Source organism: Carcharodon carcharias, chromosome 10, assembly GCF_017639515.1.
Source record: "Carcharodon carcharias isolate sCarCar2 chromosome 10, sCarCar2.pri, whole genome shotgun sequence".
Taxonomy (NCBI): Eukaryota; Metazoa; Chordata; class Chondrichthyes; order Lamniformes; family Lamnidae; genus Carcharodon; species Carcharodon carcharias.
Window position 1 is genome coordinate 155065089 of NC_054476.1, and position 10794 is coordinate 155075882.

A 10794-nucleotide genomic window follows, 5' to 3' on the forward strand; every position below is an offset into this window, starting at 1 on the left:
TTCCTTTGTCTAACATTAAAAATATACGTCACATTTTTTTTTTACAAATTGATATAGAAACAATGGCTCAAGCCTGTATTTTCCCTTTCAACATCTAGTCAGCATAGCTAAAGCAATATGCTTTCCTTAAACTGCATTCTTGCGGGTCTTTTGTCAGAGAAAATATGTTCTCCAATCTTGCTTCATGCCACAATTCCCCTGCGCAAAGCACATTCAGGTAAGGGATTTCACTAAAGGCCATGCCAATGCTGCTTTGTAACCAGACACAAAGAAGTGGATAATAATGCCTTTTGGTGTGGAGTGATGGGAAAAAAGGCAAGGTCATTTTCTATTCCCTATTCTTCTGTTTCACACTTGCTTCTATGTCTTCTCTCCATCAAACAGCATACTAAACATTGAGAATTATGGGCACAAACGTGTGTTTTACTACTCAGTAAATACAGCATGCTGAACACCTGCACCTCATACACGATACGCGCTTTTTTTTCCCTCAGTGGGAGCACATGCATAGGCAATTTTAAAATAGCTCAAATACTGATCAGATAGACCAAGATCACAAAGCACTGTTCTGACGAAAAATTATCGACCTGAAATGTTAACTTTGTTTCTCCCCCCACAGATGCTGCCTGATGTAGAGTACGACCGGCATTTTCTGCTCTTTAATTCACTATTTGAATTTTATGGACCCAAGTACACAAGCAATTGCTGCGTATGGGTGGGATTGTGTTCTGTATCTCAGTAACTAACAGCACAGCAGATCTCCCCAGAATATGTTAGTAATACTGTAAGTTGGAATTCTTGCAGAACTAATTAACAAGTTTGTGTGGCAACGTTTTATGCAAGTGAATGAATAACTTTGTTTCTGGCAAAGACATCACCCACTCAACAGGAGGCAAGTGTAGTATTTCAAGGATTCTGTGTTTTATATCCAAGTTGTTGTATCTACATCTAGTGCCAAAGAAGAGTCCTTATTCTGCTGATACTACCTCATTTATAATGGTTTTCCATGTGCTCTTTAGGTCAGTTGTAGCAGTCACACCATACTCACTGACATTGGATATCTGAAATGCTTCATAACCATTAAAAAATTCTGTTCCTTACTTTCCCCTCAATTTTCCCCTTTACTCTTTTGGTCCCTAAGGGTAATGACTGGCTTACGATTCTGTAAATGCTTTGGCTATTGTGCCCAAGTAGCTATCATTCACAAGCCTAGGCCGCAAATCCTGCAGACCGTTTAATCTAGGTTGCAAAGGAAATAAGACCCACGCCCTATTCTATTCCCAACTAACATCCACACTTTCCAGCAGAGCTGACTGGACAATCAGGGGTGCAAGACGTATTCTTCCCCGCTCCCTAAAAGAAAGATGAAAGCTTTTTGTAATCACTCGGCTGAGATTATATAGTGCTGGAATAGAATCAGGGGATTTCCTAGTCTGCTTTGCTTCAGGCAAGTTTACCCATCAAGTTGTACAGATGACTTTTTTTTGGTTGAATGATTTTTCTTAATCTTCAAGTGTCAAAGATATTATTGGGGGGAGGATACCTTCAAGGTACAGAGCCTGAAAATTTAAATCAGCACAAGGTGTCTCAATGCTAGAGCAGTGCAGTCAAACATGGCAAATATTTCTCCCTTCTCCTGCTGCCAAATAGAAATGAACCTCTCTACAGTGAATCAACGTGTGGAAATGTGGGTCCAAGGATCAACTCCAAGATTAGGGCCCCCTTTGCAGCAAACTAGCATTGGCCAGTTGCATTCCTCCTGTTATTATCTTGTCTCCTGATTGTCAATGTACAGAGGTCATGGTCCCAGGAAAGAACTGGGAAAGTGCATATATTCAAGGTGTTTTTACACTTGCTTGAAATTTTATTTTATTCATTCACGGGACGTAGGCTTCACTGGCTGCACCAGCATTTATTGCCCATCCCTAATTGCCCTTGAGAAGGTGGTGGTAAGCGGCCTTCTTGAACTGCTGCAGTCCATGTGCTGTAGGTACACCCACAGTGCTGTTAGGGAGGGAGTTCCAGCATTTTGACCCAGCTACAGTGAAGGAAGGGCGATACATTTCCAAATCAGGATGGTGAGTGACTTGGAGGTGAACTTGGTGGCGGTGTTCTGATCTATCTGCTGCCCTTGTCCTTCTAGATGGTAGTGGCCATGGGTTTGGAAGGTGCTGTCGAAAGAGCCTTGGTGAATTCCTGCAATGCATCTTGTAGATGGTACACACTGCTGCTACTGTGCATCAGTGGTGGAGGGACTGAATGTTTGTGGATGTGGTTCCAGTCAAGTGGGCTGCTTTGTCCTGGATGGTGTCAAGCTTCTTGAGTGTTATGGGAGCTGCACTCATCCAGGCAAGTGGGAAGTATTCCATCACACTCCTCACAGGATTCCCACCCTCTGACCTGCTCTTGTAGCCACAGTATTTATACGACGAGTCTAGTTCAGTTTCTGGTCAATGGTGACCCCCAGGATGTTGATAGTGGAGGATTCAGTGATGGTAATGCCATTGAACGTCAAGGGGCAATGGTTAGATTCTCTCTTGTTGGAGATGGTCATTGCCTGGCATTTGTGTGGCGCGAATGTTACTTGCAACTTGTCAGCCCAAGCCTGGATATTGTCCACGTCTTGCTGCATTTAGACATGGACTGCTTCAGCATTTGTGAAGTCGCGCATGGTGCTGAACATTATGCAATCATTAATGAACATCCCCACATCTCACTTCATGATGGAAGGTAATTAATGAAGCAGCTGAAGATGGTTGGGCTGAGGACACTATGCTGAGGAACTCCTGCAGTGATGTCCTAGAGCTGAGATGACTGACCTCCAAAAACCAGAATCATCTTCCTTTGTGCTAGGTATGACTCCAACCAGTGGAGGGTTTTCCCCCTGATTCCCATTGACTCCAGTTTTGCTAGGGCACCTTGATGTCATGCACGGCCAAATGCTACCTTCATGTCAAGGGCAGTCACTCTCACCTCACCCCGGGAGTTCAGCTTTTTTGTCTCATGTTTGAACCAAGGCTGTAATGAGGTCAGGAGCTGAGTGGCCCTGGCGGAACCCAAGCTTGTTTTCAGTGAGCAGGTTATTGCTAAGCAAGTGCCATTTCATAGCACTGTTGATGACCCCTTCTGTTACTTTACTGATGATCAAGAGTAGATTGATGGGGCGGTAATTGGCCTGCTTCTTGTGTACGTGACATATCTGGGCAATTTCCCACATAGCCGGGTAGATGCCAGTGTTGTAGCTGTACTGGGACAGCTTGGCTAGGGGTGCAGCAAGTTCTGGAGCACAAGTCTCCAGTTCTATTGCTGAAATATTGTCAGGGCCCATAGCCTTTGCAGTATCCAATGCCTTCAGCCATTTCTTGATATTACGTGGAGTGAAGTGAATTGGCTGGAGACTGGCACCTGTGATCTGGGGACCTCCGAAGGAGGCCAAGATAGATCACCCACAAATGTGTTGTTAGAGGAAAGATTTCTTCCCTCCTGTAAGGCTATTCACTTTGGTAGGAAGAAGCAAAAACATAATATAGTGGTGAGGAACTATTAAATGTTGGTGTTCAGAAAGGCTAGGATGTCCTTGTACATGATTCACAGAAAGTTAACACGAAGGTACAGCAAGCTATTATAGAAAGCAAATGGCATGTTGACCCTTATTGCAAGGGGGTTGGAGTACAGGAGAAAGGAAGTCTTGCTGCAACTGTACTGGGTTTTGGTGAGGATCACACCTGGAATACTAGGCATAGTTTTGATCTCCATACACAAGGAAGGATACACTTGCCTTAGGAGGGGGTGCAACAAAAGTTCACTAGATTAATTCCTGGGATGAGAGGGTTATCCTGTGAGAGATTGCGTAGAGTGCCAGATTCTCTGGAGTTTCAAAGAAGGTGAGATGATCTCATTGTAGCATATAAAATTTTGAAAGGGATTGACAGGGTAGATACTGACAGGCTGTTACCCCTGGCTGGAGATTCAAAAATAAGGGGCATAGCTAAGGATAAACAGTCGACCATTTAGAACTATGATGAAGAAAAATTTCTTCCCTCAGATGGTTGTGAATCTTTGGATTTTCCACTCCCGAGGGCTGCAGATGCCCAGTTGTCAAGTATATTCCAGGCTGAGATCGATAGATATTTGGACCCAAAGGGTATTAAGGGACAGGGCGGGCAAGTGTTGTTATCAAAGGTTGCATGGTCTTACTGAATTGAGGAGCAGGCCAGAGGGGATGTATAACCTTCGCCTGTTCTTACTTCTTATGGTCTCGTGTCCCTGTCCGGATGGAAACGCAAAGGACCATCTCTTAATTTGTATCTCAATTCAGCCTTAGCCTCCAAAAGACATCCATTGGCCCAGGTTTTGATGGGTCTATAGTGTTGTCAGCTCCCTGACCCCAACTTGTTTACACCCACTAGTGCAGCTGAGAGAGAGAGAGAGGGAGAGCCACAGGTCTGGCTCTGGCTGTTCTCCTGTAGTCTAAAGGTACCTGTTGTTAATGATGGTGTATCTGTTCGTTCAACTCTTTCAAAATGGACTCAATTAATCCCTCCGGGCCATATCCTCCAACTGCCACCAACACCCACTGTTTAAAAAAAAAAGTCAGCAACAATATAAACCAGTGTCAAAAATGAAGAGTACTTAAACAGCATGGTGAAACTGCCAAACTCAGTTGTGCATTTGGTGTCTCAAGAGGGAAATCCTATATCCCCTGGGGGTGTGACAAAATCAAAACCAGCTTAGAAAAATCTAGGTTCGGTATTTGACTGCACCTGGGGCAAAGATAAAATCTTAGTCCACGAATGTTAATCAAAAATATGGAGATCGTTTAAAAAGCGATGTTTAACCCATCACCCCTGCCCCCCAGGGAAACATCAATGGTTTCTCAGCATTCATGAAAAACTCAGTCGTTTAAGCACCATACGCGCGCTATTTTGCCCTGGTATAAATTGACTTAACCGAAAATATTTCTTTCACGGCGGATTGTGTAGTTACACAACCAGGAATTTAATAAATCAGTCCCCATCATCTCCCAGGGCCAGCGGGAAACGTGATTGTGCGACAGCAAGTTGGAATTTAAAGGGAAACAGAAAGGAAATTTGAACGCTGTAAAATAGAGGTGGGGGGGGGGGGTGGTGGTGGGTGGGAGAAGGGGGCTGCTTCTTGAAGCTCAATCAATGGACAATTGAACAGTGGAACCAAATCGCACCTCCATGTTTGTAACAAGAAACATTATTGGACAGGTTCTGAACAGGTAACAAGTGGGTCTGAAATTTACAAGAGGCAGGCTTGTCCCGACGCACGTGGTGACGGGGAGGAGTCTGACACGTCACTCTGAACAAAATACACTGATACTATTATTAACAATAGCTCGTGGAGATGGAGCTGGGGAAATGCCAGCAACCCGGCTCTGCGACATCCTTCAGCACAATGTATCTCCCTGCCTCCCTCGTCATTGACTGCATTCAACAAAGACTGTCGGATTTACGAAAATCGTGACTGATGAACATTGCAACAAAAAAAAAGCGGAACCACCGAGTATCATATGACACCTCCACCCCATGCCACGACACGTCATTATGCAAACAGACTACAGTATTTTTGCACGTCTGCCTCCGCCCTGCCCCGGAAAAGAATTCCTTAAATCACACACACACACACACTGCAATCGGCTGTTTTTTTTTAAGTGCACTGTAATCTGATGGCGTTATCCAACATTTGAACATCTCCACGTGTCAACTTTATTACAAATGTGTGGTTTTCCGTAGATAAAATAATATCCCCCGTCAGTTACATCCGAATTCTAGAATGACGCCGACTGGTAAATCATCCCAATTGCTTTACGCTGTTTTACTGAAAAAGCGGACATTTCATGTCAAATGACTTTTTTTGTTAAACAAATCTGAATAAAATAATCACGTTCTCGTTTCCTGCTATAAACATCATTGTAATGTCTAGTACTACCATCATATTGTAACAATACAATGTAACATTCTAAGTGCAACACTCCAAAGAGGATCATGTAATAAATGAAAGGCTACACGGATTTTCTGGAAGCCGAGCCAGCACGGCTAGAAACATTGCATCCGCATTGGTCAGAGGAGAGAGAGAAATGTTACATCCATGCGTTCTCTTACCACGTGTTTTCTGTTGTTGCGCTTGCAATTCCAAAAACATTGCAGCTTCCAGCAGCGTTTCGATACTCATGCTCGATCCTATCAATCACTTAAAAAATTGGGTGATTCTTCTCTTCTTTTTGCGTTTGGGGAGCGGGCAACCAAGGTTTGGGGGGGGGGATTAAGTTTTAATTTGGTCGCCTTCGCAGGCCCCCGGATCGTAGAGCAAACGAAATATCCTTTAAACCCCCCGGAATCTTCCAGATGAGGGAGGGAGGGAAAAGGGGGAGGGGGAGGGGGGTGTGGGTTTGTGTGTGTGGTGGGGGGGGGGGGGGGGGGGATGTTTCAAGATGGCGCAGTATACAGCCCCAAAATCCAGTAATCACAACAAGCGGTAATACTGCCCACCAGCAGTCCGACGCAAAGTACGTCCCAGATCTCACACCGAAACGGGAGACGCTTTAAAATATATTTTTTTTTTGTTGTTGTTGTTGTCGTTGTTGTTAGGATCGCTTCTGAATCCCTGGCGGCTCTTTTCCTTCATGGAACCGGGTTGGAACTCATGGCGGAAGCGCCGCGTTCCAATAGCGAACGTGAAGTAACAATCCGGAGACTGCAATGTATCCGATTGAAACAAAACGTTCGCTGGAAATCCACCAGTGTTTCCAAACAACCAGCCCGGCACGCATCGTGCTGCTCATTTACATCTCATTTGATCCGCCCCGACACTCGCACCAATCGCGCTGGAGGGAAGCTTAACAGTAGTATTTTTCACATGGACGCCCTTCTGCATTAATCCGTAGCAGGTTTTTTTTTATTAAAATAAAGCAACGGCAAAGGTTATTGAAAATAACTTTTTATTGGAAGGAGGGGGGGGGTGGAATTTGTCGTTGCCGGAGCCGATCCCCTTTTCGGGTTAAGAGTTACTGTTTCTAGGGCGCTCACCGATCATTGTTAAGTGCCCTTGCCTTTTGAATTATATTCTGTCTGTAACGCGGACACGTTACTTGACTGGCAATCACGGCAGCCCAACGTGCTTGCCTGCGACCCGCAGGTCTGTGTGCGGATGAGTGAGTAGATTCCTGCCCAGGGCTGTTTGCCCATAAGATTGCAAGGCGATCACGCAATTTTTGTAAGAAAAGTACAAAATGGTGGCGGCTGGGACTCAACAGGGTGTGGTGTCGAGAGGCAGAGGATGCGGAAGAGTGCAAAGTCGTGTTTGACAAAACAGCAAGAACAACGTGGTGAAGGCGGAGCTTGGATCAAATTCGACGGGTGATATTTAAAGGGGCGCATCGAACTCTGGAGTCGAGCCCACGGTCAATTACAGGTCAACTTTGGGAAATAATTTGCAAGTTTCACCCGGTTCCGAACGACCTCTGATCCGGTGCCAACGATCACGATTTATTCACGAGTCAGAATTATCATTAAATACATTATTGCCACGGAGCACGAGGAGGGGGCTGGTTTTAACCTCGACAGCTAGACGTCACAAACTTCATTTTTGTCCGTAACCCCTTAAGTGCTGAAGGAGATTTAGAAAGAGGATTAACACAGACCCAAATGCTGAAAGGCGCGGGGGGCACTAAAGTTCTGTTTGAGAAGTAAATGTTTGCAGTGGGTTCTAGTCTTCATTGCCAGTTCGGGGGGGGGGAGGAATTAAATTACAATTTTGGACAGAAGTCACCATATTTCACGTGGCGAATTTTGTTCGTTTTTGCAAAATCCAAATAAACGTTCGGGATTATTTTGCCTCCTTTAGAAAATGTGAAAATGAGTCACCGCCGAATGAAATTCTCTTTTTTTGTTGAGTCGGCTACAGTTTTGCAAAATAGCAATCCCCTTTTCCCTTTTAAATCAAACCTTGCGACTGAAACTTCATCGCAGCCCCATGAGTCACTGCTGCCCCCTGGTTCTGTTCATTCATTTGTTTATGATGTCCCTCAGTTTACGCTGAAGGTATTGGGTCATGCTGCACAGCAGCAGATGATTCGGTCATCCTTATTTAGTACGTACATCCGCTGGGCAACGGGGAATGAGCACTGCATTGTGATTAATTGGATAACGCTTTCAAAGAGACAGCGCATGATTTTATGACATTTTCTGCAACTCTCCAATTCTGCCCTTTTCTGCATCCCTGATTTTTATCGCCCCATACCTTCGACTGCCTTGGCTTCAAGTTCTGGAATTCTATCCTTGAACCCCTCCACCTTTCTTCCTTTAAGATACGCCTGAAAATGTACCTTTCTGAGTAGCACAGTGTACGCCTCTTGCAGTACAGTACATATATTAACCTACACACCTGATCAGCAAAATATTCCACCTCCCACATTTGTTGAAGGACTCTGGAATGTATTGAGCTCGTCCTATCCCTTGGCACCGCTCTCAAAAGGCTATCGCTGACGAAGAGATTCAACACCGGATCAGCTGCGCCGTTTCAGCCTTCTGCAAACTAGGGCGTAGAGTCTTGGCAAAGACCTCTACAAGTCAACAAAGGCCCTAGTGGACAGAGCACTTTCCTGTACTGCAGTGAGACCTAGTCTGTGTATCAGTGACATATCAAAGCACTGGAGAAATTCCATCAACAATGCCCCCGCCACATCCTCTGGATTCGATGGGAGGACCATCATACAAATGCAAGTGTCCTTCTTGAAGCTAGCTCCACAAGTATCCAGGCAAACCTCCTGCAAGATCAACTTTGATGAACTGGGCCACTGTGTCTGGATGGCCGAAAACTGTCTGCAGCCGCCAGGTCCAAATGGCCAACGTTCCAGCGGGAGGACAAACAAAACGCTTCAGAGACGGTCTGAAGCTCTCCATGAAACTTGGCGGCATTGACCTCAATAACTGGGAGGAGCTCGCTACCAATCTTCAGAATGGCAGCAACTTGTGCGTCAAGTCGCAATGCCTTAATGATAAGGCAGAGTGGTGGCACAGCAGGAAAGAAGAGGAAGGAAATCCTGCACTCCGGATCGCACTACCCTGTGGGATGTCCTGCCCCATGCGTCCAACGATCTGCAGGTTGAGAATCGGCCTGTTCTGTCACATGGAGACCCATGGCAGAAACCCGCAACCCTGAGTAGAAGTCATCCTCAAATTGAGGGATAGCCAACAACAAGGCTGGGAGGTGGCTTGTATGAGGCACGGACCAGTTCAGTCAAATGGCCTGTTTCTGTGCTGTAAATACTGTGTAAAAGTTCCCAAAGTGAGTGATATCCTGGATGATTTGAGATCTGCATGCTTTTGCCTTTGGCCACCACAGAACGCATGGACCCCGAGAACAATTGTGGCACTGCTACTAGTTTTAATATGATCTGTGTGACACTCTTATAGTCATTTCAGATAGTTGGAAATATTACACATACAATATTGATATAACAGGTTATTTTAACTAAACATATTTATTTACATTATCAAATGGAGCTATAAAATACAGAGAATTAGACTGCAAAGAGCAAAAGGCAACTAGGATTTTAACCAAAGACCAGCAAAGCTCTCAAGTTATTCTCCAACAGTTAAAATCGTCTATTGGAATAAAATAGGCAAAGTCCGTGGTAATGCCATGATTAGTGTTGACTGACTATTGTTCTCTTTATCCTTGTTTACAGAATGTTGCCTCAAGCCACACCCTGTAGACACCTTGATGTGGAATATGTACACCTACTGGTCATGGAGCTCTTTAATCTGAACGTCCTTCAGAATCCATCGGGACTCAAGAATCTAACAAAGTCAGGTGGAGGTGGAATCAGCCTTAGCGGCAGTTCAATTTAACGTGGGATTCAAAGGAATCTTAAAGTGTCCATTAAGCTGTACTCTAATGATTGTGTCTAAACACATTCATCCAATTGCCCAGCTGAAGAAAGCTTGTTCAAAAGTGTTACATAAAATACAATGATGCAGCATTCTGTCCATTATGAACCTTTTTCGTCTCAAAAGTACAATGCTACATCCTTAACACCAATGACAGATTAGGTTGATTTGGAGCCCCTCATCTGGCAGATTTCACACGTAATTACCAATTATCTCAAAAAAAAAACAAAAACACATTTAAGTCCCTCATTACACAGTGGCACATTTCATATCAACAATTCTGAATCTAATGCCAGCAATAAAAAGAAAAAGGCACAAGAGATCTGCTGGTAACTGTAAGCCTTCAGCTGCCTGGGGACTAGGCTTTGGAATTCCCTCCATACACCTCCCTGCCTCTCGACCTCCACTTAAAACACACATCTTTGACTAAGCTTATATTAAACTTATATCTCCTATGTCAACTGGTGTCATGTTTTTGTTTTATAATACCCCTGTGAAGAGCTTGGGTCTTTTATTAGATTAAAGGTGCTTTATAAATATAAGTTGTTGCAGCAAAGTAGAAAGTATTTTTCCAGCAGCACACCTAAAATGTCATAACTTTTCTTTTCGTAGATACTGACAGGCCTGCCACATTGTATCATGTACCGATTGCTGATTTTCAGATTTCAGTATTTGTAGTGTTTCTTTTTTGTTTTAATGCCAAGGACTAATTTGCAGAATCACATCCCAGTAACACCTGCAAAACCCAGGGGCGAGCTCTTGCACTTAACACATTAACGTAATTAGCAAAGCTGATTTCCCAAAACAAAGTCAAGAATTGTCCTTTGAAGCAGAGCAAGCAGTCATGCTTTTCATCCTTGTTTGGGAAGAACAAAGG

The 10794-nt window shown here is 44.3% G+C and overlaps 1 protein-coding gene and 1 long non-coding RNA gene across 2 annotated transcripts in view; one reads left to right on the forward strand and one right to left on the reverse strand.

Annotated features, from left to right (window-relative positions):
- Positions 1 to 6404, reverse strand: part of mnta (MAX network transcriptional repressor a) — a 116774-nt gene extending 110370 nt beyond the window's left edge. Inside the window, exon 1 of the mRNA XM_041197276.1 lies at positions 6129 to 6404. Coding sequence (XP_041053210.1) covers positions 6129 to 6198 — 70 coding nt within the window. The 5' untranslated portion in view covers positions 6199 to 6404. The remainder of the gene's footprint in view (positions 1 to 6128) is intronic.
- Positions 6405 to 6678: 274 nt separating this feature from the next.
- On the forward strand, positions 6679 to 10378 carry LOC121283641. Its single transcript, XR_005944302.1, has 2 exons — positions 6679 to 6946; positions 9716 to 10378. It is a non-coding gene; the product is annotated as an uncharacterized LOC121283641 (long non-coding RNA).
- The last annotated feature ends 416 nt before the right edge of the window (positions 10379 to 10794 follow it).